Here is a 27,451-nt window from a genome sequence, read left to right as displayed (position 1 = left end):
AGGGAGAGAGATATGGGTGACCTCTTCATAGGACAATAGCTTTAAAAGATCGATTTCTGTAGATAGAAGAGAAAGATGATCCGCTGGTCTGTGTGAGCAAATTTGGGTTTGTTTGTTTGTTTTTGTAAATTCTCCCCCGAGGATATTTTCCCATTGATTTTTAGAGAGTGGAAGGGAGGGGGAGAGAGAGAGAAACATCGATGTGAGAGAGACACATCGATGGGTTGCCTCCTGCACACGCCCCGACCAAGGCTGGGGAACCTGTAACCGAGGTGCGTGCCCTTCACCGGAATCGAACCCGGGACCCTTCAGTCCACGGGCTGACACTCTATCCACTGAGCCACACCGGCCAGGGCTTGAATTTGTTTTTTTAAAATTTATAGCTTAGCAACGTTTCTCCCATCTTCACAAAGTGATGGATAAGGTCGTGTAAATTTTTAATCAAATTTGAAAAAAGCAAAACAAAGTTTCTTTCCTATTTAAACCAAAGGATTTTCAAGGAATTTCAATTTTTTTTTTTCATGGCGACTTCATCTTTTCTGTTTAATATTGACCTCGTCCAGCCATTTTCAACCTTTTTCATCTCACGGCACACACACACATTAATTACTGAAATTCTGCGGCACACCAAAAAATATTATTTTTTTTTTGCCAATCTGACAAAAAAAGCATCGGTATAATTTTGATTGATTTACAGAATACTGCTAGTAGTAACAAAAATAATAATTACCTACCCTTTTTGCTCCAGAGTGACTTTTTAAGAAATCAGATGCCTAGACGTGTATGTAAGGATTTCTGCTACCAAGAATCAACCAATCAGACGCCACCTAATTATGCGATGTGACCAATAAGATGCAACCCTGTTATATGACCCATAGATGTATGGCTTAACCTTTTGCACTCGGATGTTGAGTGTGACTCGACTCGGTTAGCATTAGAATAAAGGAATCGAGAAAAAAGCAAGCGAGTGCAAAGGGTTAAGACAGGGCATTCACGCCGGAAGGCTATTGTTGTGTTGGCCCTTGTCACTTTTTTATTTGACAATCTAAGAGAAAAGAGGTCAGTGCCTCTGACTAAATAGTCAGGTATTGTGTGTTTTATTTATTTACTAGAGGCCTAGTGCACGAAATTTGTGCACAGGTAGGGTCCCTCGGCCTGGCTGGCAATGAGGGCCGGCCAGGGACTTCTTTCATTCTGCGCTGCCCCCTGGTGGTTAGCGCACGTCATAGCGAGCGATCAAACTCCTGGTCTCTTGGTCAAACTCCTGATGGGACAATTTGCATTTTATATAGAGAGGTTATTGCCTTTTTATATAGAGAGACTAGAGGTCCCACCCAGAGGGACCCCATCATGCATGGGTGGGGTCCCTCTGGGTGGCCTGCAGGGATTGGGCCAAAACCCACAGTCCAACACCACCTGCAGCTCCTACCAGCTGCTCCCGCTCATCCCTGCCCCACTGTGCCGGCCGCGGGTTCATGCCCAATTGGTCCCCATCAGGATAGGCTCACATTGCTGCAGCAGCACTCACCAGCCATGCGCCCTGCGTCTGGCGCCCTCCCAAAGGGAGTGGCCTGTAGGATCGGGCTGAAACCGGCTCTCTGAGATCCCCCCGAGGGGTCCCAGATTGCGAGAGGGCTCAGGCCTGGCTGAGGGACCCCACCGGTGCACAGTTGGGGCCAGGGAGGGACTGTGGGAGGGCTCCAGGGCATGTCTGGCCTGTCTTGCTCAGTCCCGATGGGCCGGACCCCAGCAGCAAGCTAACCTACTGGTCGGAGCATGTGCCCCTGGTGGTCAGTGCACGTCATAGCGGCTGGTCAACCAGTTGACTGTCTGCCCCCTGGTGGTCAATGCACATCAGAGCGCCTGGTCGACAAGTTGACTGTCTGCCCCCTGGTGGTCAGTGTATGTCAGTGAGCAGTTGAGCAGCCTTAGCATCTCATTAGCATATTACTCTTTGATTGGTTGTTCAGTTGCTCTGCCGTTCGGTCTATTTGCATATTACCCTTTTATTATATAGGATTATTATTATTTTTTAATCCTCACATGAGGATATTTTTCCATTGATTTTTAGAGAGAGTGGGAGGGAGAGGAAGAGACAGAGAGAAACATCGATGTGAGAGAAACACATCGATGGGTTGCCTCCTGCATGCACCCCGATCAGGGCCTGGGTCGGGGAGGAGCCTGCAACTGAGGTACATGCCCTTGATCAGAATCGAACCCGGGACCCTTCGGTCCGCAGGCCGACGCTCTATCCACTGAGCCACCCCGGCCAGGGCGGCGTTGGGCGTTTTAAAACTTTTAGCAGCACACCAGTCGCAGATCGCTGACATGGAACCGCGGCTTCTGCTTCGCACGAGCCGCGGACACCTTTGTGGATCTCACCGGCTTCTCTCTTCCTCTCCGAAGTGCACGGTGACCTGCGGCCGGGGGCTGCGCTACCGGGTCGTGCTGTGCATCAACCACCGCGGGCAGCACGTGGGCGGCTGCAACCCCCAGCTGAAGTTACACATCAAGGAGGAGTGCCTCGTCCCCGTCCCGTGTTACAAACCCAAAGGTGGGTGTGCATTTCATTCATTTACTCGTTTATCTACTTACTAGGGGCCCGGTGCATGAAATTTGTGCACTGAGTGGGGGGTGTCCCTCAGCCTGGCCTGCACCCTCTCCAGTCGGGGACCCCTTGAGGGATGTCCAACTGCCCATTTAGGCCCGATCCCAGTGGGCATCCCTCTCACAATCCAGGATTGCTGGCACCCAACTGCTCGCCTGCCTGCCTGCCGGATTGCCCCTAACCCCTTCTGCCTGCCAGCCTGATCACCCCCTAACCACTCCCCTGCCAGCCTGCTCGACACCTAACTGCTCCCCTGCTGGCCTAGTCACCCCTAACTGCCCTCTCTTGCCAGCCTGGTTGCCCCTAACTGCCCTCCCCTGCAGGCATTGTCCCTCCCAACTGCCATCCCCTGCAGGCCTAGTCCCCTCCAACTGCCCTCCCCTGCAGGCCTGGAACCCCCAACTGCCCTCTCCTGCAGGCCTGATCACCCCTAACTGCCCTCCCCTGCTGGCCATCTTGTGTCCACATGGGGGCGGCCATTTTGTGTGTTGGAGTGATGGTCAATTTGCATGTTACCTCTTTATTATGTAAGATTATTTTTGTTAATCCTCTACCAAGGATATTTTTCCATTGATTTCTAGAAAGAGTGGAAGGGAGAGGGAGAGACACAGAGAGAAACGTCAGTAGGTTGCCTTCCACATGCGTTGTGACCAGGGCCAGGGATCCAGCCTGTAACCGAGGTACGTGCCCGTGGCCGGCATCGAACCTGGGACCCTTCGGTCCACAGGCCAGTGCTCTATCCACTGAGCCACACCGGCTAGGGCAGTAGGTTTGTGTTTTAAAGTTACATTGAATGGTGTCTCCCAGCTCTCGTTCTAATATTGCTGCATTTATGATTCATTGTACTAACATTCTTTTTAAAAAAAAATGTACACTGAGTGGCCAGATTATTATATTACATGTATATTAAAAATATATACACTGAGTGGCCAGATCTCTGAATGCATAATCATCTGGCCACTCAGATGATTATCTATATTAGAGGCCCGGTGCATGAATTCGTACATGGGTGGGGTCCGGCCAGCCAGGCCAGGGGGAGGGGACATGGGCGGTTGGCCGGCCTGCCTGCTGGTCGAACTCCCGGTCGAGGGGACCATTTGCATATTAGCCTTTTATTCTATAGGATATACACGGAGTGGCCAGATGATTATGCGTTCAGAGATCATCATCATCTGGCCACTCAGTGTGTTTATTTTTCTTGATTTCAGGGAGGAAGGGAGAGGGAGAGAGAGACGGAAACATCCATGAGGAGAGAGAATCATGGATCAGCTGCCTCCTGCACGCCCTCTACTGGGGATGGAGCCCACAACCCAGGCATGTGCCCTTGACCGGAATCGAACCGTGACCTCCTGGTTCGTAGGTCGATGCTCAGCCCCTGAGCCACGCCGGCTGTGCGAAGCACGACCTCGTTGTTGATGAAATCTTCAGCAAGGAACGGCGGCACCCCAGCTCCTCATGCTTCACGGTAGTTAAGGTTGTGGCGTCTGCTCTTCTTTCCTCAGAAAAACGCCCGGTGGAGGCAAAGCTGCCCTGGCTGAAGCAAGCCCGGGAACTGGAGGAGACCAGGGTGGCGACGGATCAACCAATGTGAGTAGAGGACCTTTTTTTTAAATATATTTTTTTATTGATGTCAGAGAGGAAGGGAGAGAGAGAGAGTGTGGAGAGCGGCTACAGCGTGTGGACAGGTTCAAGCCTCGGACTAGTGAGAGGGCATGGTCCTCTGATGGCAAAGCCACGTGCGAGTCCCAGCGTGGAGGGCAGGGCCCTCCCCGCACCATGATAGCCAACAGCTATGGTTGTGAGCTTGAACCTATGGTCCGAACACGTGGCCCCATGTGGCTGAGTGACGTGGGCTTGATAGAGTTCAGGTGTGTGTAGTTGAGTCGGATCGAAACCCACAAGAAGGGTGTCAACATCTTGGCCACGCCCTTACTTTGCCTCGTGGCATCGGCTATACAATAAAGACACGGCTTGTAGCCCGTGGCACTGTCGCTAGCTCTCCATCAGAGAGGACAGCGTCCCACCCAGACCCAGCTTTCCTTCTCCTGTCAGTCTTTTCTCAATCCTTCACCGCCCCCTCTCAGGGTCACCGAACCGGGCTTGGCTGGCACGGCACATAAGGCGCCCAACGTGGGGCTGAGGATGCCATGGCCGTGCCGGCTCGCCACAAGAGAGAAATATCCATGATGACAGAGAGTCATGGATCGGCTGCCTCCTGCACGCCCCCTATTGGGGATGGAGCCCACAACCCGGGCATGTGCCCTGACCGGGAATCGAACCCTGACCTCCTGGTTCCTAGGTCGATGCTCAACCACTGAGCCACACCAGCTAGGCTGTGGAGGACCTTTTATTTATTTATTTATTTATTTATTTATTTATTCATTCATTTACTTTATATATTTGTGGGTTTTTTTAAACTTTATTTTTATTGATTTCAAAGAGGAAGGGAGAGGGAGAAAGAGAGAAACATCCATGATGAGAGAGAATCATGGATCAGCTGCCTCCTGCACACCCCACACTGGGGATCAAGCCCACAACCCAGGCATGTGCCCTTGGCCGGGAATCCAACCGTGACCTGCTGGTTCCTAGGTCAATGCTCAACCACTGAGCCATGCTGGCCGGGCTGTGGAGGGACTTTTATTTTATTTATTTATTCATTCATTCAGTTATTTTATACATTTGTGTGTTTTTTTAAACTTTATTTTTATTGATTTCAGAGAGGAAGGACGAGGGAGAAAGAGAGAAACATCCATAAGGAGAGAGAATCATGGATCGGCTGCCTCCTACATGCCCCACACTGTGGATTGAGCTGCAACCCAGGCATGTGCCCTGACCAGAATCGAACCCTGACCTCCTGGTTCATAGGCCGACACTCAACCACTGAGCCACATCAGCCAGGCTGTGGTGGGCCTTTTATTTATTTATTCATTCATTCATTCATTCAGTTATTTTATACATTTGTGGGGTGTTTTTTTTAAAACTTATTTTTATTGATTTCAGAGAGGAAGGAAGAGAGAGAAACATCCACGATGAGAGAGAATCATTGATCGGCTGCCTCCTGCACACCCCCCACTGGGGATGTGCCCGCAAACAAGGTACATGCCCTTGACCGGAATCGAACCCGGGACCCTTGAGTCCGCAGGCCCACGCTCTATCCACTGAGCCGCACGTTAGGGCTCCTCTTTTTTTAATACATATATTTTTATTGATATCAGAGAGGAAAGGGGGAGAGAGAGAGAGAGAGAAACATCCATGATGAGAGAGAATCATGGATCGGCTGCCTCCTGCATGCCCCACACTGGGGATCGAGCCCACAGCCTGGGCATGTGCCTGGATTGGGAATCAAACCTGGGACCCTTCAGTCCCCAGGCCGACGCTCTACCCACTGAACCACACCGGCCAGTGGCAGCATCATTGAGACGCAGTTTGTTTTGTGTTGTCGGTAAGATGTTTCTTCTGTGGAGCCAAAATGCACCTTCTTCAGATGTCTGCTCTCTGGCCCAGTCAGCGTGGCTCAGTGGTTAGAGCGCCGGCCCGTGGACCCAAGGGTCTCGGGTTCGATTCCAGTAAAAGGGCATGTACCTCGGTGGCAGGCTGGGTCCCTGGTGTCGCTTTCAACATCGGAAACACTGTGCATTGTACGGAATTGGAAAAGGGGGTGATAGCAGGGAGCAACAGTGGGTTCCGCCCCTTCTCACTCCTGGCCTGCACTTCCTGTCAGCTCCACCCTACCCCAGCGGCGGGTCCTTTCTCCATCCAGGAGAGGAGGCATCGTGCCCTTTCCTCCTGGGGACCCGCTCCTTCCTCCTTGTAGGTGCAGGGAGCTCACAGGTGGAGGGAGCTCACAGGTGCAGGGAGCCCACAGATGGAGGGAGCTCACAGGTGCAGGGAGCTCACAGGTGGAGGGAGGTCACAGGTGGAGGGAGCCCACAGGTGCAGGGAGCTCACAGGTGCAGGGAGCTCACAGGTGCAGGGAGCCCACAGGTGGAGGGAGCTCACAGGTGGAGGGAGCTCACAGGTGCAGGGAGCTCACAGGTGCAGGGAGCCCACAGATGGAGGGAGCTCACAGGTGCAGGGAGCTCACAGGTGGAGGGAGCTCACAGGTGCAGGGAGCCCACAGGTGGAGGGAGCTCACAGGTGGAGGGAGCTCACAGGTGCAGGGAGCTCACAGGTGGAGGGAACTCACAGGTGGAGGGAGCCCACAGATGGAGGGAGCTCACAGGTGCAGGGAGCTCACAGGTGCAGGGAGCCCACAGGTGGAGGGAGGTCACAGGTGGAGGGAGCCCACAGGTGCAGGGAGCTCACAGGTTCAGGAAGCTCACAGGTGGAGGGAGCTCACAGGTGCAGGGAGCTCACAGGTGCAGGGAGCTCACAGGTGGAGGGAACTCACAGGTGCAGGGAGCTCACAGGTGCAGGGAGCTGACAGGTTCAGGGAGCTCACAGGTGGAGGGAGCTCACAGGTGGAGGGAGCTCACAGGTGCAGGGAGCTCACAGGTGCAGGGAGCCCACAGGTGGAGGGAGCTCACAGGTGCAGGGAGCTCACAGGTGGAGGGAACTCACAGGTGCAGGGAGCTCACAGGTGCAGGGAGTTCACAGGTGGAGGGAACTCACAGGTGGACAAAGCCTGCAGGTGCTGAGCCTGCAGGTGGATGGAGTCTTCCCTCCGCCCCGCACTTGTTTTGGAGCAGAGAGGCCCTGCCTCCCAGCCTTGCTCCTCTGCCTCCCACCCTCACCCCCTCTCCTCTGTGGTCCCCCCTTCCCCCCGCCTCCCTGTTTAAATCCCAGGCTGAGTCCCAGCCTGCTCCTTGCTGTGGAGTGTGAAGTTTATGGGACCCTCCTCCTGCTCTGACTGTGCGTTCCCCTGCTCTCCCTGCAAAACCGCAGGACACTCAGCTTCCTGCCTCCTTTAATCAGGCTGTCCATGTGGCAGGGGTGGGGGGGGGTGCTGCTTGTTGACAAGGGAGGAAGAGACGCTGGACGGGTCTCCAGGCCCCAAGGAAAGCCAGCTGGAGCCGGAGCCGCTGGAGAAGATAAACATTTCTGTGTCTGTGGCTAACAGGGCCGGGCTCTGAACTGACACACCACACGGCGAGGATGTTGAGGGTTTTTGTTTTTTAATTAGGAAGATAAAAATGATCGCTTCGGAAGCTAAGCCGAGGAACGTGCAGTGTTGGCCTTCTTAGCTTTCAGCTGCGGGATGTGTGGGCCGTGCATAGGGCGCCTTCTTGTTTCATTATTTTTAAAATATAATTTTATTGACGTCAGAGAGAAAGGGAGAGGGAGAAGGACAGAAACATCCATGATGAGAGAGAATCATGGATTGGCTGCCTCCTGCACGCCCCACACTGGGGATCAAGCCGCAACCCGGACATGTGCCCTGGAGGGGGGATCGAACCCGGGACCCTTCATTCCGCAGGCCAACGCTCTATCCACTGAGTCACACCGGCTAGGGCGCCTCATGGTTTTAAAAGCTCCTCCCTGGAGTCCCAATGGTTTCTGAAATCAAAATATATATATACTAGAGGCCCGGTGCACGAAATTCGTGCACTGGGGGGGGTGTTATCCCTCAGCCCAGCCTGCACCCTCTCCAATCTGGGACCCCTCGCTGGATGTCTGGCCTGATTGCCCCCAACTGCCGTCCCCTGCAGGCCCAATTGCCCCCAACTGCCCTCCCCTGCTGGCCCAGTCACCCCTAACTGCCCTCCCCTGCCGGCCCGGTCGCCCCTAACTGCCCTCCCCTGCCTGCCTGGTTGCCCCTAACTGCCCTCCCCTGCTGGCCCGGTCGCCCTAACTGCCCTCCCCTGCCTGCCTGGTTGCCCCTAACTGCCCTCCCCTGCTGGCCCAGTCGCCCCCAACTGCCCTCCCTCCCCTGCTGGCCATTTTATGGCGGCCATCTTTGACCACATGGGGGTGGCCATCTTGTGCGAGGGCGTGAGGGTCAATTTGCATATCACCTCTTTATTATATAGAATTTTTTAAACTTATTTTTTTTATTGATTTCAGAGTGGAAGGGAGAGGGAGAGATAGAAACGTCCATGATGAGAGAGAATCACCGATTGGCTGCCCTATGCACACCCCCCACTGGGGATCAAGCCCACAACCCGGGCATGTGCCCTTGACGAGAATCGAACCCGGGACTCTTCAGTCCACAGGCCGACGCTCCATCCACTGAGCCAAGTCGGCCAGGGCAAAAATATATATATTTTTTAAAAACCTAGAGCATTCCGCCCAGATTGGATGTTGTGGGAATGAAGCTGTTTTTCCCTCCACAGGATGCTCGTCCGCCGCCCCCCGCCCCCCGAGTGGCCTGCAGGTGACCCGTGTCCCCCCTGGTGTCCCCGCAGGTTCATCCCGGAGCCCTGGTCCCCCTGCAGCGCCCCCTGCGGGCCGGGCGTGCAGGTGCGGGAGGTCAGGTGCCGCGTGCTGCTCACCTTCACGGAGACCGAGACGGAGCTGCCCGCCGAGGAGTGCGAGGGCCCCCCGCCGCCCACCCGGCGGCCCTGCCTGCTGCGCGCCTGTGACCGCGGCCCCGCCGCGCTGGCCCCGGGCGCGGCCCTCCCCGCCAAGGACAGCGAGCTGACCTACCACTGGGAGTACGCGGGCTTCACCCCTTGCACGGCCACCTGCCTGGGAGGTACGGGGTCCCTGGCTTCAGGGACGTGATGTTCGTGGCGTAGAAACAGGGACGCTGGGCCTGGCGGGTGGGGGTGCATCCGTGAACCAGGGGGCTGCTGGTTCCATTCCCCGGGTTGCGGGCTCCATCCCGATTCTGATGTTCCTCTCTCTGCCTCTCCTTCCTCTCTGAAATCAATCTATAATAATAAAAAGGGTAATATGCTAATTAGACCGGACGTCCTTCCGGACATCCTTCCGGACGTCCTTCCTGATGAAGCTGTGGTGGGGGGTGGAGGGGCTAACCCGGTCCTGGGTGCCTTCGGGCGGCCGCGGGGGAAGCCAGCCGGGGTCCTGGGTGCCTGCCTGCTGCCACAGGAGGGAAGCCCAGGTCCCAGTGCTGGCAGCCCCGGGAACAAAGACCTCCTCTTGCACAAATTTTCGTGCATCGGGCCTCTAGTAAAAATATTTAAAAAAAATAAATAAATAAAGTCAATGGAAAGCTCCAGAATGAACGTGAAAGGCAACGGAATCCACAGATTATCCTGGAACGAGGGAAGGGGGGGAAGTAGGAAGCCGTGTTGTGGAGATCAGCCTTAAAGAGTCGGAGGGGCCCCCTGGCTGGTGTGGCTCAGTGGATAGAGCGTCAGCCTGCGGACCGAAGGGTCCCAGGTTCGATTCCCTGTCACGGGCACAGGCCCGGGTTGTGGGCTCGATCCCCAGCGGGGGGGGGGGGGGCGAGCAGGAGGCAGCCGATCCCTGATTCTCTCTCATCATGGATGTTTCTCTCTCTCTCCCTCTCGCTTCCTTTCTGAAATCAATACAAATATATATATATATATTTTTTAAATATATTTTATTGATTTTTTACAGAGAGGAAGAGAGAGGGATAGAGAGTTAGAAACATCGATGAGAGAGAAACATTGACCAGCTGCCTCCTGCACACCCCCTACTGGGGATGTGCCCGCAACCAAGGTACATGCCCTTGACCGGAATCGAACCTGGGACCCTTGAGTCCGCAGGCCGACGCTCTATCCACTGAGCCAAACCGGTTTCGGCGAAATATATATATATTTTTTAAAAATATGCCTTCCTGGCCGAAACCGGTTTGGCTCAGTGGATAGAGCGTCGGCCTGCGGACTCAAGGGTCCCGGGTTCGATTCCGGTCAAGGGCATGTACCTTGGTTGCGGGCACATCCCCAGTAGGGGGTGTGCAGGAGGCAGCTGGTCGATGTTTCTCTCTCATCGATGTTTCTAACTCTCTATCCCTCTCCCTTCCTCTCTGTAAAAAAATCAATAAAATAAATTAAAAAAAAATATGCCTTCCTGCAAATGGGAAAATGGGAATGATAACCGAATGGGCCCGCGCCGGCTCACCCTGGCGCACGCCCCGTGGAGAGGCCTTCCCCACACGGTCCATTCGCGATGGCGGTTCTGTTCTCTTCGCATCTTCCCTTCGGATCGGGGCAGGCCTCTCTCCCAGCGTCTCTGGCTATAATCGGCCGCTTCCTCTCGGGCTCCGGGGATGCTGATGGGGCCTCCATCCAGCCAAGTGGCTTTCAACAGCGTTAATCTCCCCCAGCCGCCTCCTCGGCTGCTTCCGGAGAGAACTCGCCTGTGAAACTTGCACGTGGACGCCGACAATGATGCTGTTCTTGGGCGCTTTGCTGGGTCCTTAGCACAAATCATGCTTTTTTTTTTTGTTACCCAGAGATCCCGGGAGTACCCACCCCAAATACTGAGTGACACACAGAGAGGAAAATGCATGCTAACCTTTCTTTTAAAAAAAAATATATATATATATATATATGTATATATATATATACACACACACTAGAGGCCCAGTGCATGATTGAATCATGTACGTGTAGGGTCCCCTACACGCTTTCGCTTTCGATCACGGGGGAGCTGGGTGCCTGTCCGCTGGTGCACCAGGCCTTTCAGAAGCCTCTGGCGCGGCGGAGGCTTCCGAAAGGCCTGGTGCCGGAGCAGACAGGCACCCAGCTCCCCCGCTTTTGATGGTCCGCGGTGGGACATGAGCTCGCTGTCCCAGAGGCCCCTTTGGTGCCGCAGCACAGCCATGGCGCAGACGCTGAGCTCCAGCCGCCGCTGGCGACGCGAGCTCAGCGTCCCGCCGGCCCAATCGGCCACCCTGAGTCCCGCCCCCCGCGCCTCCTGGCCAATCGCAGGCATAGCGAAGGTACGGTCAATTTGCATATTTGTCTATTATTAGGTAGGATATACTTCATTTCAGAGAGGAAGGGGGGGGAGAGGGGGGGAGATAGAAACATCAATGCTGAGAGAGAATCATTGATTGGCTGCCCCGCACTGGGGATGAGCCTGCCACCCAGGCACGTGCCCTTGACCGGAATCGAACCCGGGACCCTTGAGTCCGCAGGCCGACGCTCTCTCCACTGAGCCACACTGGCCGGGGCCATTTTTAGTTTTTTTTTTTTTGAGGAAACTCCATACTGTTCTCCGCAGCGGCTGCACCCGTCTGCATTCCCACCAGCCGTGCACCAGGGTTCCTTTTTCTCCGCCTCCTCGCCAGCACTTGGCGTGTGTTGCTTTGCTGATGTATTAAACTTTTGTGTTCTTTGGAGTGACCTGCTTTAAGACAGAAAAGTTTGTCACGAGTATTATAAAATGCCATCCAGAATGGTTCAGGAGAGCCCAGCCGGCGTGGCTCAGTGGTTGAGCATCGACCTAGGAACCAGGAGGTCAGGGTTCGATTCCCCGGTCAAGGGCACATGCCCGGGTTGCGGGCTCGATCCGCAGTGGGGGGCGTGCAGGAGGCAGCCGATCCATGATTCTTCCTCATCATGGATGTTTCTCTCTCTCTCCCCTTCCTCTCTGAAATCAAGAAAAAGATATGTTTTAAAAAACTACAAGTTTATGGACGATGCTTGGAGATTTCAGACTGTCCTGCCGTGAGCAGGAACCTAAAATTACAAAGAAGCAGGAAAGAGTTTAGCCCAGGGGTCGGCAAACTCATTCGTCCACAGAGCCAAATATCAACAGGACAACGATTGAAATTTCTTTGGAGAGCCACATATTTTTAAACTTAAACTATAGAGGTGGGTACATTGTTATTCACTTAATGAGGGTGCTCCTCAGCTGGCCTCTGCTAAGAACTCGAGGGGCCAAAGAGCCGCGTGTGGCTCGCGAGCCGCCGTTTGCCGACCACTGGTTTAGTCGAAACAACGAGGCCCCACAGGCACCCATTGGATATATCCTCTGGCCAACACCGCATTCTGTAAAATATGGTCCGGTGGTTGGATTGAAGCGTGGCATTCTGGAAGAAAACCACAATCTTACAACATAATGGAACCCACATTCTTGCCTGAAACGGGATATGTTTGCGTATTTCCACCAGTGCAGTCGGTTGCTGTTACAATCTTCCTTTGATTTTTTTTTTTGGTCATCGAACGTTTGATTTATACTTTGTTCCGATCTGATTCCCCAGTCACTCCTTCCATTGCCACGGACAAGGGGTAGCGGTGGAGACGCGGGCTTTGGGGTTAGACACACCTGTCTGGCCGGAAGGGAATCAATGCCAGGAGGGTTTCTGTTCGAACGGCAAGCGGTCCCTGCTCGGGGAAGCCGGTGGCCGCATTGTATTTTGGAATCCTCCGAGGACACGGGGGAGACTGCTGAGTTAGAAGGCAGGGAATCAGACGTTTAGTTTCCAATCTACCACTTCCTGGTGTCTGAATTTTCTCTCTAAATCTCCGTTTCCTTATTTATTTATTTTTTGGGGGGGTGTGCGTTTTTTTTTAAAATACGTTTTTATAGCCCTGGCTGGTGTGGCTCAGTGGATAGGGCGTTGGCCTGCGGATTGAAAGGTCCCAGGTTTGAGTCCAGTCAAGGGCATATGCCAGGGTTGCAGATCCCCAGTAGGGGGCGTGCAGGAGGCAGCCGATCTGTGATTCTCTCTCATGGATGTTTCTCTCTCTCTCTCTCTCTCTCTCCTTTCCTTTCTGAAATCAATTAAAAAATATATATATATATATTTAAAAAACATATTTTTTAAAGATATATATATATATCTTTAAAAAATATGTTTTTATTGATTTCAGAGAGGAAGGGAGAGAGAGAAACATCAATGATGAGAGAGAATCATGGATCAGCTGCCTCCTGCAGGCCCCACACTGGGGATCAAGCACGCAACCTGGGCATGTGCCCTGACGGGAATCGAACCCTGACCTCCTGGTTCCTAGGTTGATGCTCAACCACTGAGCCACAGCGGCCAGGCTTGGTTTTTGTTTTTATTCTTCTTTTGTTTGTTTGTTAATATTTTCCCACTGATTTTTAGAGAGAGTGTGAGGGAGCGGGGAGAGAGAGACAGAAACATGGATGTGAGAGAGACACGCACCCCAACCAGGGCCAGGGATCGAGCCTGCAGCTGAGGCACATGCCCTTGACCGGAATCAAACCCGGGACCCTTCGGTCCGAGGGCCAACGCTCTATCCACTGAGCCACACCAGCCAGGGCATGTGCTTCCGGTGAAAGGAACACCTTGGGTATAATGACACTGCACTTTTGACCTCACAAGGTGACGGTGGCCTCAAATCATACATTTGAAAGCGCTTTCCCCACGGGAGGTATAGCAAGTAGACACATCGCTGATTATGGTGATAGTGAATGAGGAGGAGCTCAGACCACAGGAGAATTTTCAGGAAGGTTATACATCCAATTTAGCACATGTGCGGTGGTATGGAGAAAATGTTCATTTCAGAGAGGAAGGGAGAGAGAGGGAGAGGGAGATAGAGAGAGAGAGAGAGAGAGAGAGAGAGAGAGAGAGAGAGAAGGAGAGGAGCATCCATGATGAGAGAGAATCATGGATCGGCTGCCTCCTACACGCCCCACACTGGGGATCGAGCCCACAACCCAGGCATGTGCCCTGACTGGGAATCGAACCCTAACTGTTCCCCCTGCTGGCCTGATCACCCCCAACTGCCCACTACTGCTAGCCTGCTCACCCCCAACTGTCTACCCGCCAGCCTGATCACCCCCAAATGCCCTCCCCTCCTGGCCTGATCGATCCTAACCACCTCTGCCTCGGCCTGCCACCATGGCTTTGTCCAGAAGGACATCCGGAAGGTCTCCCGGTCTAATTAGCATATTACCCTTTTATTAGTATAGATTTTTATTTATTTCAGAGAGGAAGGGAGAGGGAGAGAGAGAAACATGTTTGTCTGTCTGTCTCTCTCTCTCCCCCCTCTCCCTTCCTTTCTGAAATCAATAAAAAAATTAAAAAATATATATATATAAAAGACTTAAAAAAATCATTTGCATTTTTGTCTCCGTCCACCCTCCAGGCCACCAAGAGGCCATCGCTGTGTGTCTACACACCCAGACCCGGCAGGCGGTCAACGACTCCCTGTGTGACACGGTGCACCGCCCTCCCGCCATGAGCCAGGCCTGTAACACGGAGCCCTGCCCGCCCAGGTACGTGCATCCCGCGCTCCCGGGACACGGGCCTGTGCGTGGAGCCGTGTGGGTCCGCCCAAGGCTGGCCTGACCAGGCTGCTTCCGAGTTCTCCCTTCTCTGCTCAAGCTATGCTGCATCCAGATTCATTTTTTAAAAATATATTTTTTAATGGATCTCAGAGGAAGGAAGAGGGGGAGAGAGAGAGAGAAACATCCATGACGAGAGGGAATCATGGATCGGCTGCCTCCTGCACGCTCCACACTGGGGATCGAGCTGCAACCTGGGCATGTGCCCTGACCAGGAATCAAACTGTGACCTCCTGGTTCATAGGTTGATGCTCAACCACTGAGCCACACCGGCTGGGCTTTCTTGCCTTAAAACCTCACCTTTGCCCTAGCTGGTTTGGCTCAGTGGACAGTCAGCCTTAGGACTGAAGGGTCCTGGGTTAGATTCCCAGTCAGGGCACATGCCCAGGTTGCGGGCTCCATCCCCTGTGTAGGGCGTGCAGGAGGCAGCCGATCCGTGATTCTCTCTCATCACTGATGTTTCTCTCTCTCTCTCTCTCTCTCTCTCTCCCTCTTGCTTCCTCTCTAAAGTCAATCTACACTAATAAAAGAGAAAGATGCAAATTGACCGTACCTTTGCAACGCCCACCAGCCAGTCAGCAGTGCATATGCAAATTAACCCAAGAAAGATGGCCGGTTAATTTGCATACACAGGCACTGAGCGGCCGGGGGCGGGGCGTTCCGCACCACCCCAGCCCTCCGGGCTCCTGGGCAGTGTGGGAAGGCGAAAAGGTGGCTCTGGTCCAGAGAGAAGGCGGTGCTGGCAGCCAGGGGAAGGAAGGCCCATTCTTGCACGAATCTTGTGCGTCGGGGGGCCTCTAGTACAAATATATTTTTAAAAAAATAAACCTCACCTTTTAGTATCTGAGCTGCCCCTATCGCCGGAGATGCTGTATTCCGGGTGTGAAGTCTGCAGGATCTGAGGACCTGAAATGGTCCCCATGCCACGTTGCCCGCGGTCTCCCGGGACCGTCCACCCTCCCACTCCTTTTCCGGCACAGGTGGTACACGGGCTCCTGGGGGCCCTGCTCGGCGACCTGCGGCGTGGGGATCCAGACGCGGGACGTGTACTGCCTGCACCCCGGGGAGACGCCCGCCCCGGCCGCGGAGTGCGGGGATGACAGGCCCCACGCCCTGCAGGCCTGCAATCAGTTCGACTGCCCTCCCGGCTGGCACATTGAGGACTGGCAGCAGGTAGGCAGCCTGTACACCCCGCCCCCCCCCTGCCTGCCAGGCTCCTGGGGGTGAGCGCCGCCCTGACGCCCCTCCTCCACCCCTCAGTGTCCCAGGACGTGCGGAGGGGGCACCCAGCACCGGAGGGTCACCTGCCGGCAGCTGCTGACCGACGGCAGCTTCCTGGGTCTCTCCGACGCGCTGTGCCAAGGCCCCAAGCCGTCGTCCCGTAAGTCCTGCGCCAGGACCGACTGCCCCCCGCACCTCTCCGTGGGTGACTGGTCCGAGGTGAGGGCTCTTCCTGGCTTCACAGGCCCTGCTTTGTTTCAGTAAAATACTAGAGGCCCGGTGCATGGATTCCTGCACCTGTGGGGTCGCTCGGCCTGGCTGAAATCCGCTCTCCAACATCCCTTGAGGGGTCCCAGATTGTGAGAGGGCGCAGGCCAGGCCAAGGGACCCCACTGTTGCACCATCAGGGCCAGGGAGGGAGTGCAGGAGGGCTCCAGGGTATGTCCAGCCCCTCTTACCCAGGCCCGATCTGCCGGACCCCGGGAGCAAGCTAACCTACCGGTCAGAGCATCTGCCCCCTGGTGGTCAGTGCATGTCATAGTGACTGGTCGAACGGTCGAACAGTCAAAGAGGCAATTAGCATAATAGGCTTTTATATATAGACTAGTGGCCCGGTGCATGAAATGTGTGCATGGCCGGGGGAGGTGTCCCTCAGCCCACCTTCACCCTCTCCAATCTGGGACCCCTCGGGGGATGTCCGACTGCCAGTCAGACATCCTTCATGGGATCAGGCCTAAACCGGCAGTCGGACATCCCTCTCGCAATCCGGGACCGCTGGCTCCAAACCGCTCACCTGCCTGCCCGCCTGATTGCCCCTAACCACTCTGCATGCTGGCCTGCTCGCACCCCAACTGCCCCCCCCCGCCAGCCTCATCACCCCCAAATGCCCTCCCCTCCTGGCCTGATCGACCCTAACCACCTCTGCCTCGGACTGCCACCATGGCTTTGTCCAGAAGGACATCTGGAAGGTCTCCCGGTCTAATTAGCATATTACCCTTTTATTAGTATAGATTTTTATTTATTTCAGAGAGGAAGGGAGAGGGAGAGAGAAAGAGAAACATCCATGATGAGAGAGAATCATGGATCGGCTGCCTCCTGCACGCCCCCCACTGGGGATCGAGCCCACAACCCGGGCATGTGCCCTGACCGGGAATTGAACCCATGATCCTTGGTCCTTGGGCTTATGTTCTAACCACTGAGCAGAACCAGCCAGGGCTCAGCCACTCTTTTAATTTAATTTCACTTTAATTTTTTTCCTAATGAAATTGCCAATATGCCTGGTGTAAAATTTCTCCTATATGTCCTTAAAACTTTAAATGGCAGGTACATACAATGATTATCAAATATCAATTTTCACACATGACGGCCATTCAATATTAATGGTGTTTTATGTATAGCAGTTATGATGATTTTTTAAAAAAAAAACTTTCCTTTTATATATTTGTGTGTCATTAATTCTTACCATTTTTTGAAATATGTTTTTATTGATGTCAGAGAGGAAGGGAGAGGAAGAGAGAGGGAGAGAGAGAGAAACATCAATGCTGAGAGAGAATCATGGATCGGCTGCCTCCTGCACAGCCCACACTGGGGATGGAGCCCGCAACCCGGGCATGTGCCCTGATCTGGGATGGAACCGTGACCTCCTGGTTCATGGGTGGACACACAACTACTGAGACACACCGGCCAGGCAATTCTTGGTCATTTTAGTGTGTGTGTGTGTGTTTTTTAAAGCAATCACCTTACTATATAAACAAATAGCTTAAAAATAAATTAGACATCAATTACAAGGCAAAAGAACATAACCCAACAACAAATTACAGGAAATTAATTACAATCTGGGAAAGAAAGAATGGAGGGAAAGGAGAAGGCGGGGAGGGGAGGAGCGAGGAGAAAAGACAGGGAAACTCTCCATGTCTTAAAAGACGATGGCGGCCCGGCCGACGTGGCTCAGTGGTTGAGCATCGACCTATGAACCAGGAGGTCATGGTTCGATTCTGGGTCAAGGGCACATGCCCGGGTTGCAGACTCGATCCCCAGTGGGGGGTGTGAAGGAGGCAGCCGATCCATGATTCTCTCTCATCATGGATGTTTCTATCTCTCCTCCCTTCCTCTCTGAAATCAATAAAAATATATTTAAATATATATATATGTATGTATATATATATATAATTTATATGTAAATTTATGCACGGGTGGGGGGTTCCCTCAGCCTGGCCTGCACCCTCTCCAATCCAGGACCCCCTGGGGTATGTCCGACTGCCGGTTTAGGCCCGATTCCTGTGGGCAGTCAGACATCCCTCTCGCAATCTGGGACCACTGGCTCCTATCTGCTCACCTGCCTGCTGGCCTGATCTCCCCTAACTGCTCTCCCCTGCCTTTCTGATCGCCCACAACTGCCTTCCCCTCCTGGCCTGATCACCCCTAACTGCCTCTGCCTCAGCCCCCGCCACGGTGGCTTTGTCCCAAAGATGTCCGGTCTAATTAGCCTATTACCCTTTTATCAGTATAGATGTGTGTGTGTGTGTGTGTGTGTGTGTGTGTGTGTGTGTGTGTGTGTTTAAAGACAATGGCGCTAGGGAACCGCCACGAGTCGGCGCTCCTGTACCCAAAGTCCCCGCTGGCCCGGCCGCCTGCTGCCAGGCTCCGTTCACGCTGCTGCCCCGTTCCCCCTGCAGTGCTCGGTCAGCTGTGGTGTCGGGACCCAGCGAAGGAAGCAGGTGTGTCAGAGGCTGACGGCCAAGGGCCGGCGGGTCCCCGTCAGCGCGGCCCTGTGCGGGGAGCTTCCGGGGCCGCCTCTGGCGCAGCCCTGCCGGATGCCGGCGTGCAGCAGTAAGTATGTGGGCGTCCTGAGCGTCTTGTTCCGATGGCTTCATCATCCAAATAGCAACTGATTCTTATTCATTGACGAGAGGCCCGGTGCACAAGATTCGTGCACTCCGGGGGGCGGGGGGGATCCTTCAGCGCAGCCTGTGCCCTCTCACAGTCCAGGAGACCTCGGGGGATGTCCGACTGCCAGCTTAGGACATCCTTAGCACGGTCGCCGAGGTGGGAGAGGCTCCCGCCACCACCCCTGTGCTCACCAGCTGTGAGCCCGGCTTCTGGCTGAGCGGAGCTCCTCCTGCGTTGAGCGTCTGCCCCCTGGTGGTCAGTGCATGTCATTTGCATATTACCCTTTTATTATAGACTAGAGGCCTGGTGCACAAAATTCACGCACAGGGGGATGTCCCTCAGCCCAGCCTGCACCCTCTCCAATCTGGGATCCCTCTCACAATCCAGGACTGCTGGCTCCCAACTGCTCGCATGCCTGCCTTCTGATTGCCCCTAACTGCTTCTGCCTGCCAGCCTGATCACCCCCTAACCACTCCCCTGCCGGCCTGATTGACGCCTAACTGCTCCCCTGCCAGCCTGATTGCCCCTAACTGCCCTCCCCTGCAGGCCTGGTCACCCCTAATTGCCCTCCCCTGCAGGCATGGTCACCTCTAACTGCCCTCCCCTGCAGGCCTGGTCCCCCCAACTGCCCTTCCCTGCAGGCCTGGTTGCCCCCAACTTCCCTTCTCTGCCGGCCTGGTCACCCCTAACTTCCCTCCCCTGCAGGCTTGCTTGCCCCCAACTGCCCTCCCTTGCAGGCCTGGTCCCTCCCAACTGCCCTCCCCTGCTGGCCATCTTGTGGCGGCCATCTTGTGTCCACATGGGGGCAGCCATCTTGTGTGTTGGAGTGACAGTCAATTTGCATATTACTCTTTTATTAGATAGGATAGGATTTTTAGAGAGAGAGGAAGGGAGGGGGGAGACAGGAGAGGGAAGGAGAGAGAGAGAAAAACATTGATTTGTTGTTCCACTTTTTAAAAAAAAATACATTTTTATTGATTTCAGAGAGGAAGGGAGAGAGAGAGAGAGGGAGAAACATCCATGATGAGAGAGAATCATGGATCGGCTGCCTCCTGCACGCCCCACCCTGGGTATTGGAGCCTGCAACACAGGCACGTGCCCTTGATCGGAATCAAACCCGGGACCCTTCAGTCCGCAGGCTGACGCTCTATCCACTGAGCCAAACCGGCCAGGGCTATTGTTCCACTTCCTTATGCATTCATTGGTGGCTCCTTGTAGGTGTCCTGACCAGGAATCGAACCTACAACCTTGGTGTAGTAGGCCGGTGGTCTAACCACTGAGCTACATAGCCAAAGCTCAACCGAGTATTTCTTTTTTTCTTTTTCTTTTTTATTGTCTAAAGTTTTACATATGTCTCCTTTTCCCCCAATTGACCCGCCCCCCCTCAACGGTGTTTTTCTAATCTGTAAATCAAGTAAGAGCATTGGAAGTTAAAATTGTTGTAAGCAGCAAACAGTCTAATGTTGAAGACCAAGATCAAGTTTTAAGAAAAGTCAGTTTTAAGGACTATCTGCCCACAGGATAAATGTCCTTCAGATCTCTTAAAAAAAAAAAATATATATATATATATATATATATATATATAAATATAAATATAAATATAAATATATATATATATATATATATATATATATATATATATATACATATACATATATATATATATACACACACTCACTTTAGAAAGAAAGGGAGAGGGGGAGAAAGATAGAAACATGAATGATGAGAGAGAATCATGGATCGGCTGCCTCCTGAACGCCCCTCAATGGGGATCGAGCCCGCAACCCGGGCATGTGCCCTGACTGGGAATTGAACCCTGACCTCCTGGTTCCTAGGTCGACACTCAACCACGGAGCCACGCCGGCTGGGTGAGATAAGCATCTTTAAATATCCAAGTATCGCATTTTCAGGATACACAAGAGCATATATGTTACACATGCACATGTATGTTTGATGCACGAGGGTGAGGAGAAAGGAATTATGGGCTGTCCCCACGGTGACTAAAAATAGGGCAGAACAGCTGAAACCGGTGTGGCTCAGTGGATAGAGCGTCAGCCTGCGGACTGAAGGGTCCCAGGTTCGATTCCGGTCAAGGGCATGTACCTTGGTTGCGGGCACATCCCCAGTAGGGGGTGTGCAGGAGGCAGCTGATCAATGTTTCTCTCTCATCGATGTTTCTAACTCTTTATCCCTCTCCATTCCTCTCTGTAAAAAATCAATAAAATATATATCTTTTTAAAATAGGGCAGCACATGTGGAGGGAGGAGATGGGGAGGGGGGCAGGTTTATTTTTCACCATCTTTCATGATTCACTTGAACAGTGACATTAACGATTTCAGGTACTCTCCTGCGCTTATGGCAAGAAAAAGAAATAAAAAACTAACTGTTATTTATTTTTTTTTAGTTTTTTAAAAAAATATATGCATTTATTTTATTTTATTTTAAGAGGAAGGGGAGAGAGAGAGAGAAACATCCATGATGAGAGAGAATCATGGATCGGCTGCCTCCTGCATACCCGCCCCCCCCCGCCCCCCCGTCCCCCCCCCCTCCCCACTCACTGGGCATGTGTCCTGACAGGGAGTCACACTTCGACCTCCTGGTTCATAGGTCAACGCTCAACCCCCGAGCCACACCAGCCTGGCAATTAACTGTTATATTAATACCGCTAGGGGGAAAAATATATGTACCTATATAATCTTAAGTTCAACAACAATTTGCAAAACAAAGTAAGAAACACAATACTAACGTTTAAAAAAGTAAGAGCATTGCTCCACTGATGTGGCTCAGTGGATAGAGCGTTAGCCTGCTGACTGAAGGATCCTGGGTTCGATTCCTGGCCAGGGGCACATGCCCAGGTTGTGGGCTTGATCCCCAGTGGGGGGCGTATAGAAGGCAGCTGATCCATGATTCTCTCTCATCATTGATGTTTCTCTCTCTCTCCCCCTCTCCCTTCCTCTCTGAAATCAATTAAAATATATATTTTAAAAAACTAATAGCACTGCCCTAACTGGTGTGGCTCCGTGGATAGAGTGTTGGCCTGCCGACTCAAGGGTCCTGGGTTCGATTCCGGTCAAGGCCATGTACCTTGGTTGCGGGCACATCCCCAGTAGGAGGTGTGCAGGAGGCAGCTGATCGATGTTTCTCTCTCATCGATGTTTCTAACTCTCTATCCCTCTCCCTTCCTCTCTGTAAAAAATCAATAAAATATATTCTTTAAAAAGAAACTAATAGCACTTATTAAGTGGAGTTCCTTTTGTGCATTAACTCGTTTATTTGGAGTCAGACATAATTCCTGTTTGGAGACGAGGAATCCAAGATTTAGAGACGGCCTGAGACCTGGCCAGGTCCCTAGCTGCCAGTTGGCCCCCGGGCCCACTAGCCACAGTCTGTCTGATTGCTAAGCCCCTGTTCTTAGCCACCTCTCCCTGCTGACTTCATGGATGACATTAATGGGGTGGATTTTTTTGGGGGGTGGGGGGTGGGGGGAACAGGCTTCCCCTGGGAATTCTTTGAGAACAAATTTTCGAAATCTTGAGCTTCCGAGGATTTGCGATCTCCAGACTCACGGTGCCCCAGAGCCCTGGAATTCAGGCCCGTCTGTGGCGTCTGACAGGCCGTCGCGCTCCGAGCTGCATCAGACTGGTTTTTACGAACTGTGGGTGGTTTGACGGCCCTGTGGCTAGACCACAGACGGCCCGAGAGGAGCGTGGAATGAAAGCCACGCTGGCAGCTCCCGCTAAAATAACAGAATAACATGTGGGGAGGCGTCGCGGTTAGCAGGGCGTGCCATGTGGTCCGAGATGAAATCATACATGACTGTGGCGTGCGGCGGGGACACGAGGAAGATGATAAGCCTTAAGGTAGGGGGGGAAAAAAAAAGACAAAGACTAATATTTCTGCCTGGCCCATGTGGCTCGATGGATGAGGGTCGAACCCATGAACCAGCAGGTGATGGTTCGATTCCCGGTCAGGGCCCATGCCTGGGTTGCAGGCTCCATCCCCAATAGGGGGCGTGCAGGAGGCAGCCGATCCATGATTCTCTCTCATCATGGATGTTTCTCTCTCTCTCCCCCTCTCCCTTCCTCTCTGAAATCAATATTTTTATTATTTTTTTTTAAAAAATATTTTATTGATTTTTCACAGAGAGGAAGGGAGAGGGACAGAGAGCCAGAAACATCGATGAGAGAGAGACACCGGGGATGTGCCCGCAACCAATGTACATGCCCCTGACCGGAATCGAACCTGGGACCTTCCAGTCCGCAGACCGATGCTCTATCCACTGAGCCAAACCAGTCTCAGCTGAAATCAATATTTTTAAAAAGAATAAAATTTTTTTTAAAAGAATGGTAAGCCCTAACTGGTTTAGCTCAGTGGATAGAGCGTCGCCCTGTGGACTGAAAGGTCCTGGGTTCGATTCCGGTCTAGGGCATGGACCTTGGTTGCGGGCACATCCCCAGTAGGGGGTGTGCAGGAGGCAGCTGATGGATGTTTCTCTCTCATCGATGTTTCTAACTCTCTCTCCCTCTCCCTTCCTCTCTGTAAAAAATCAATAAAAAATATATTTTAAAAAAAAAGAATGGTAAATTAAAATTTTAAAAATCACCCAGCCCACCCGTGCTGTGATCTTTATCCCACTCCCAGGAACCCATCCTAATCGGTGCGTTGGCTTTTAAACATTTCCATGGAACCTCCTGCCTCCCTACACGGGGGCTTTGTCAAATAACACGTTTTCACGCACTGCCGTGAAAGTTGCATTCTTTGCTGCTCAAATCCTAGATAGTTATGCAATTGACCCTCATCTACGAGTGTAGATACCATTCATTATCCTTATCCAGGTTTTAATTCTCAGGTGTTTATTGTTTTTTTGTTTTGTTTTGTGTTTTATTGATTTCAGAGAGGGAGAGAGAGAGAAACATCAATGATGAGAGAGAATCATTGACCGATTGCCTCCTGCATGCCCCCTACTGGGGATCGAGCCCACAACCCAGGCATATGCCCTTGACCAGGAATCGAACCCGGACACTTCAGTTCACAGGCCGATGCTCTATCCACTGAGCCACACCAGCTAGGGCTTGGCATAGCCTTTTTAGATAGAGCACAAAAGTATGTGACAAAAGTAAAAATAAATAAATTAACCCTTTGCACTCGCTTGCTTTTTTTCTCGATTCCTTTATTCTACTCGGGATTTACTTTTTTAAATACCCCAGATTTTACAAAGCGCGGCAGTAGAATAAAAAAACTGGAGTTTCTTTTCATACAAACTTATTAATTTGGATTTTTTTTTATATTTCAAATTATTGATACATTCAAAGAGTAATGTTAATCTCGACATCCGAGTGCAAAGGTTAAGATTTAAAATGAAAAAAAAAAACCCAAAAAACTTTTATTCCTGAGATTTTGTTGGCATTTGATGATGATGATTGATTTCAGAGAGGAAAGGAGAGGGAGGGAGAGAGAGAAATATCCATGATGAGAGAGAATCATGGATCGGCTTCCTCCTGCACGCCCCCCACTGGGGATGGAGCGCACAACCCGGGCATGTGCCCTTGACCGGGAATCGAACCCAGGACCCTTCAGACCGCAGGCCGACGCTCTATCCACTGATCCACACCAGCCAGGGATTGGCATAGCCTTTTTAGATAGAGCACAAAAGTATGTGATAAAAGTAAAAATAAATAAATTCCGATTTAAAATGAATAAAGAACTTCTATTCCTGAGATTTTGTTGGCATTTGATGATGATGATGATTGATTGATTGATGTCAGAGAGGAAGGGAGAGGGAGAGAGAGAGAAACATCCATGATGAGAGAGAATCAGGGATCGGCTGCCTCCTGCACGCCCCCCACTGGGGATGGAGCGCACAACCCGGGCCTGTGCCCTTGACCGGGAATCGAACCCGGGACCCTTCAGTCCGCAGGCCGACGCTCTATCCATTGAGCCACACCGGCTTGGGGTGGGGGAGGGAGGCTTCATTCTTTGTCTCTTTGCTTCCTCCCACGCAGAGAGGAGAGAAGAGACGCAGACACCCCCGCGCGATCAGGGCCCCCAGATCCTGGCCGTCCCGCGCGTCTACATTCAGACGCGGGAGGAGAAGCGGGTCCACCTGACGGTGGGCGGCCGCGCCTACCTGCTGCCCAACACGTCGGCGGTGATCCGGTGCCCGGTGCGCCGGTTCCGGAAGGCCCTGATCCGGTGGGAGAAAGACGGCCGCTGCCTGCAGCCCTCCCAGCGCCGGGGCGTCACCAAGGCGGGGTCCCTCAAGATCCACAGCCTGGCGGCCCCCGACGACGGCGGCGTGTACAGCTGCGTGGCCGGCCCCGCCCGGGAGACCCTGGTCCTCAAGCTCATCGGCACGGACAACCGGCTCATCGCGCCCCCGGGGCCCTCGGGGGAGCGCGCCGCCGCCTCCTCCTCCGGGGAGCAGCGCGCCTGGGGACCCCCGGCCGCGGGCCACGGCGGGTCCGATGGTTTGGGGACCCCGTGGCAGACCTTGAGGCGGATGTGGAAGAAGCGCAAGGAGCCGGATGGGGGCTCCGAGGGCCCGGCGCGCCACCAGCCGCTCCTCCGCGCCCTGCTGGGCCCCTGCCACCCCGGCGCGGGCCACCCCGGGGCCCGGGCGCCGCTGAAAGCGCAGCCGTTGGAAGCCGCCGTGAAACAGGGCGCCTACAGCATGGACACGGCCCAGTTCGACGGGCTGATCCGGAACCTGAGCCAGCTGGTGGAGGCCGGGCAGCTGAGCGACGACCTGGCGTCCCAGCTCGTCTACCAGCTGGTGGCCGAGTTGGCCAAGGCGCCGCCGGCCGTGCGCCCCTGGACGGCCACCGCGGAGGAGGCGCCTCCCCCGGCGGCGCGGGGAAGAGGGGACGGCGCGGGGCGTGCGCCCCAAAGCCCGAGGGGGAAAGACGCGGGCAGGCTGACGTTCAAGGTCAAGGCGAAGGGACCGGAGCTGGGGAGGCCGCGCCAGCCCGCGTCGGTTTCGTTCAATGCCACGGTGCAGGCGGCCGTCGGGAGCGCAGTGTACATCACCCACAGGACGGCGGCCGTCCACCTGCGGTGCGAGCTGGTCCGCCCCGGCGAGGGGGCCTTGGCGTGGACCAAGGACGGAAGGCCGCTGCAGCCCTCGGAGAAGTGAGTAGGGGGACCCGTTGCTTCCTTTGTGCAAGGCCTGGTGTGCTTCCTGGGTGTGTTTCTTTTAAAAGACACTGAGTGCCCCTCACCGGTGTGGCTCAGTGGATAGAGCGTGGGCCTGCGGACTCAAGGGTCCCGGGTTCGATTCCGGACAAGGGCATGGACCTTGGTTGTGGGCACATCCCCAGTCGGGGGTGTGCAGGAGGCAGCTGATGGATGTTTCTTTCTCATCGATGTTTCTAACTCTCTATCCCTCTCTCTTCCTCTCTAAAAAATCAATAAAATATATTTTTTTAAAAAATAAAATACACTGAGTGCCCCTGACCGGTGTGGCTCAGTGGATAGAGCGTTGGCCTGTGGACTCAAGGGTCCCGGGTTCGATTCTGGCCAAGGGCATGGACCTTGGTTGCGGGCACATCCCCAGTCGGGGGTGTGCAGGAGGCGGCTGATGGATGTTTCTTTCTCATCGATGTTTCTAACTCTCTCTCCCTCTCCTTTCCTCTCTGTAAAAAATCAATAAGATATATATATATAATAGCCCTAACCAGTTTGGCTCAGTGGATAGAGCTTCGGCCTGCGGACTGAAGGGTCCCAGGTTTGATTCTGGCCAAGGGCACATGCCTGGGTTGCGGGCTCGATCCCCAGTGGGGGATGTGCAGGAGGCGGCCCATCAATGATTCTCTCTCATCATTGGTGTTTCTATCTCTCTCTCCTTCTCCCTTCCTCTCTGAAATCAATGAAGAAATATATTAATAAATAAATAAATAAAATAAAAAACACTGAGTGGCCAGATTATTATGCGTTCAGAGATCATCATCATCTGGCCACTCAGTGTATATTTTTATTGATTTCAGAGAGGTGGGGAGAGGAAGAGAGAGATAGAAACAGCAATGATGAGAGAGAATCATGGATCAGCTGCCTCCTGCATGCCCCCTCCTGGGGATGGAGCCCACAACCCAGGCATGTGCCCTTGACTGGAATTGAACCCGGGACCCTTCAGTCTGCAGGCGGACACTCTATCCACTCAGCCACACCAGCTAGGGCTTGTTGGTTTTTTTAATATATTTTTATTGATGTCAGAGAGGAAAGGAAAGGGACAGAGAGAGAAACAGCCATGATGAGAGACAATCATGGATCGGCTGCCTCCTGCACGCCCCACACTGGGGATCGAACCCGTAACACCGGGCATGTGCCTTGACCGGGAATCGAACTGTGACCTCCTGGCTCCTAGGTCGACGCTCAACCACTGAGCCACGCCGGCCGGGCCCTTTTGCAAGACCTTGTTCGTGGTTATTCCAGTCTTCTCCCATATACGTTCAAATTCCTTCTCCTAAGAATGTGATTCCAGCGGGATTCTTCAGGAAAGAAACTCGGAAAATGTTAGGATGTGTTTTTCACATACACATTGGAATCATTAAAGTGAAACGGTGTTACTCCCCGTAACCCACACGCCGGCACTGGATGCGTGAGGCC

The 27,451-nt window shown here is 53.3% G+C and overlaps 1 protein-coding gene across 1 annotated transcript in view; it reads left to right on the top strand.

Annotated features, from left to right (window-relative positions):
* Positions 1-27,451, top strand: part of ADAMTSL3 (ADAMTS like 3) — a 130,839-nt gene that overhangs the window by 81,060 nt on the left and 22,328 nt on the right. The window contains 8 exon segments of the mRNA XM_079764045.1: positions 2,407-2,554; positions 4,111-4,195; positions 8,953-9,242; positions 14,542-14,671; positions 15,721-15,913; positions 16,001-16,180; positions 18,637-18,790; positions 24,853-25,978. Coding sequence (XP_079620171.1) covers positions 2,407-2,554; positions 4,111-4,195; positions 8,953-9,242; positions 14,542-14,671; positions 15,721-15,913; positions 16,001-16,180; positions 18,637-18,790; positions 24,853-25,978 — 2,306 coding nt within the window.

The sequence above is a fragment of the Cnephaeus nilssonii genome (genome assembly GCF_951640355.1).
Source record: "Cnephaeus nilssonii genome assembly, chromosome: 24".
Classification (NCBI taxonomy): Eukaryota; Metazoa; Chordata; class Mammalia; order Chiroptera; family Vespertilionidae; genus Cnephaeus; species Cnephaeus nilssonii.
Note: the sequence above shows the minus strand (reverse complement) of the source record. Positions and strands in the feature narration are given on the sequence as shown.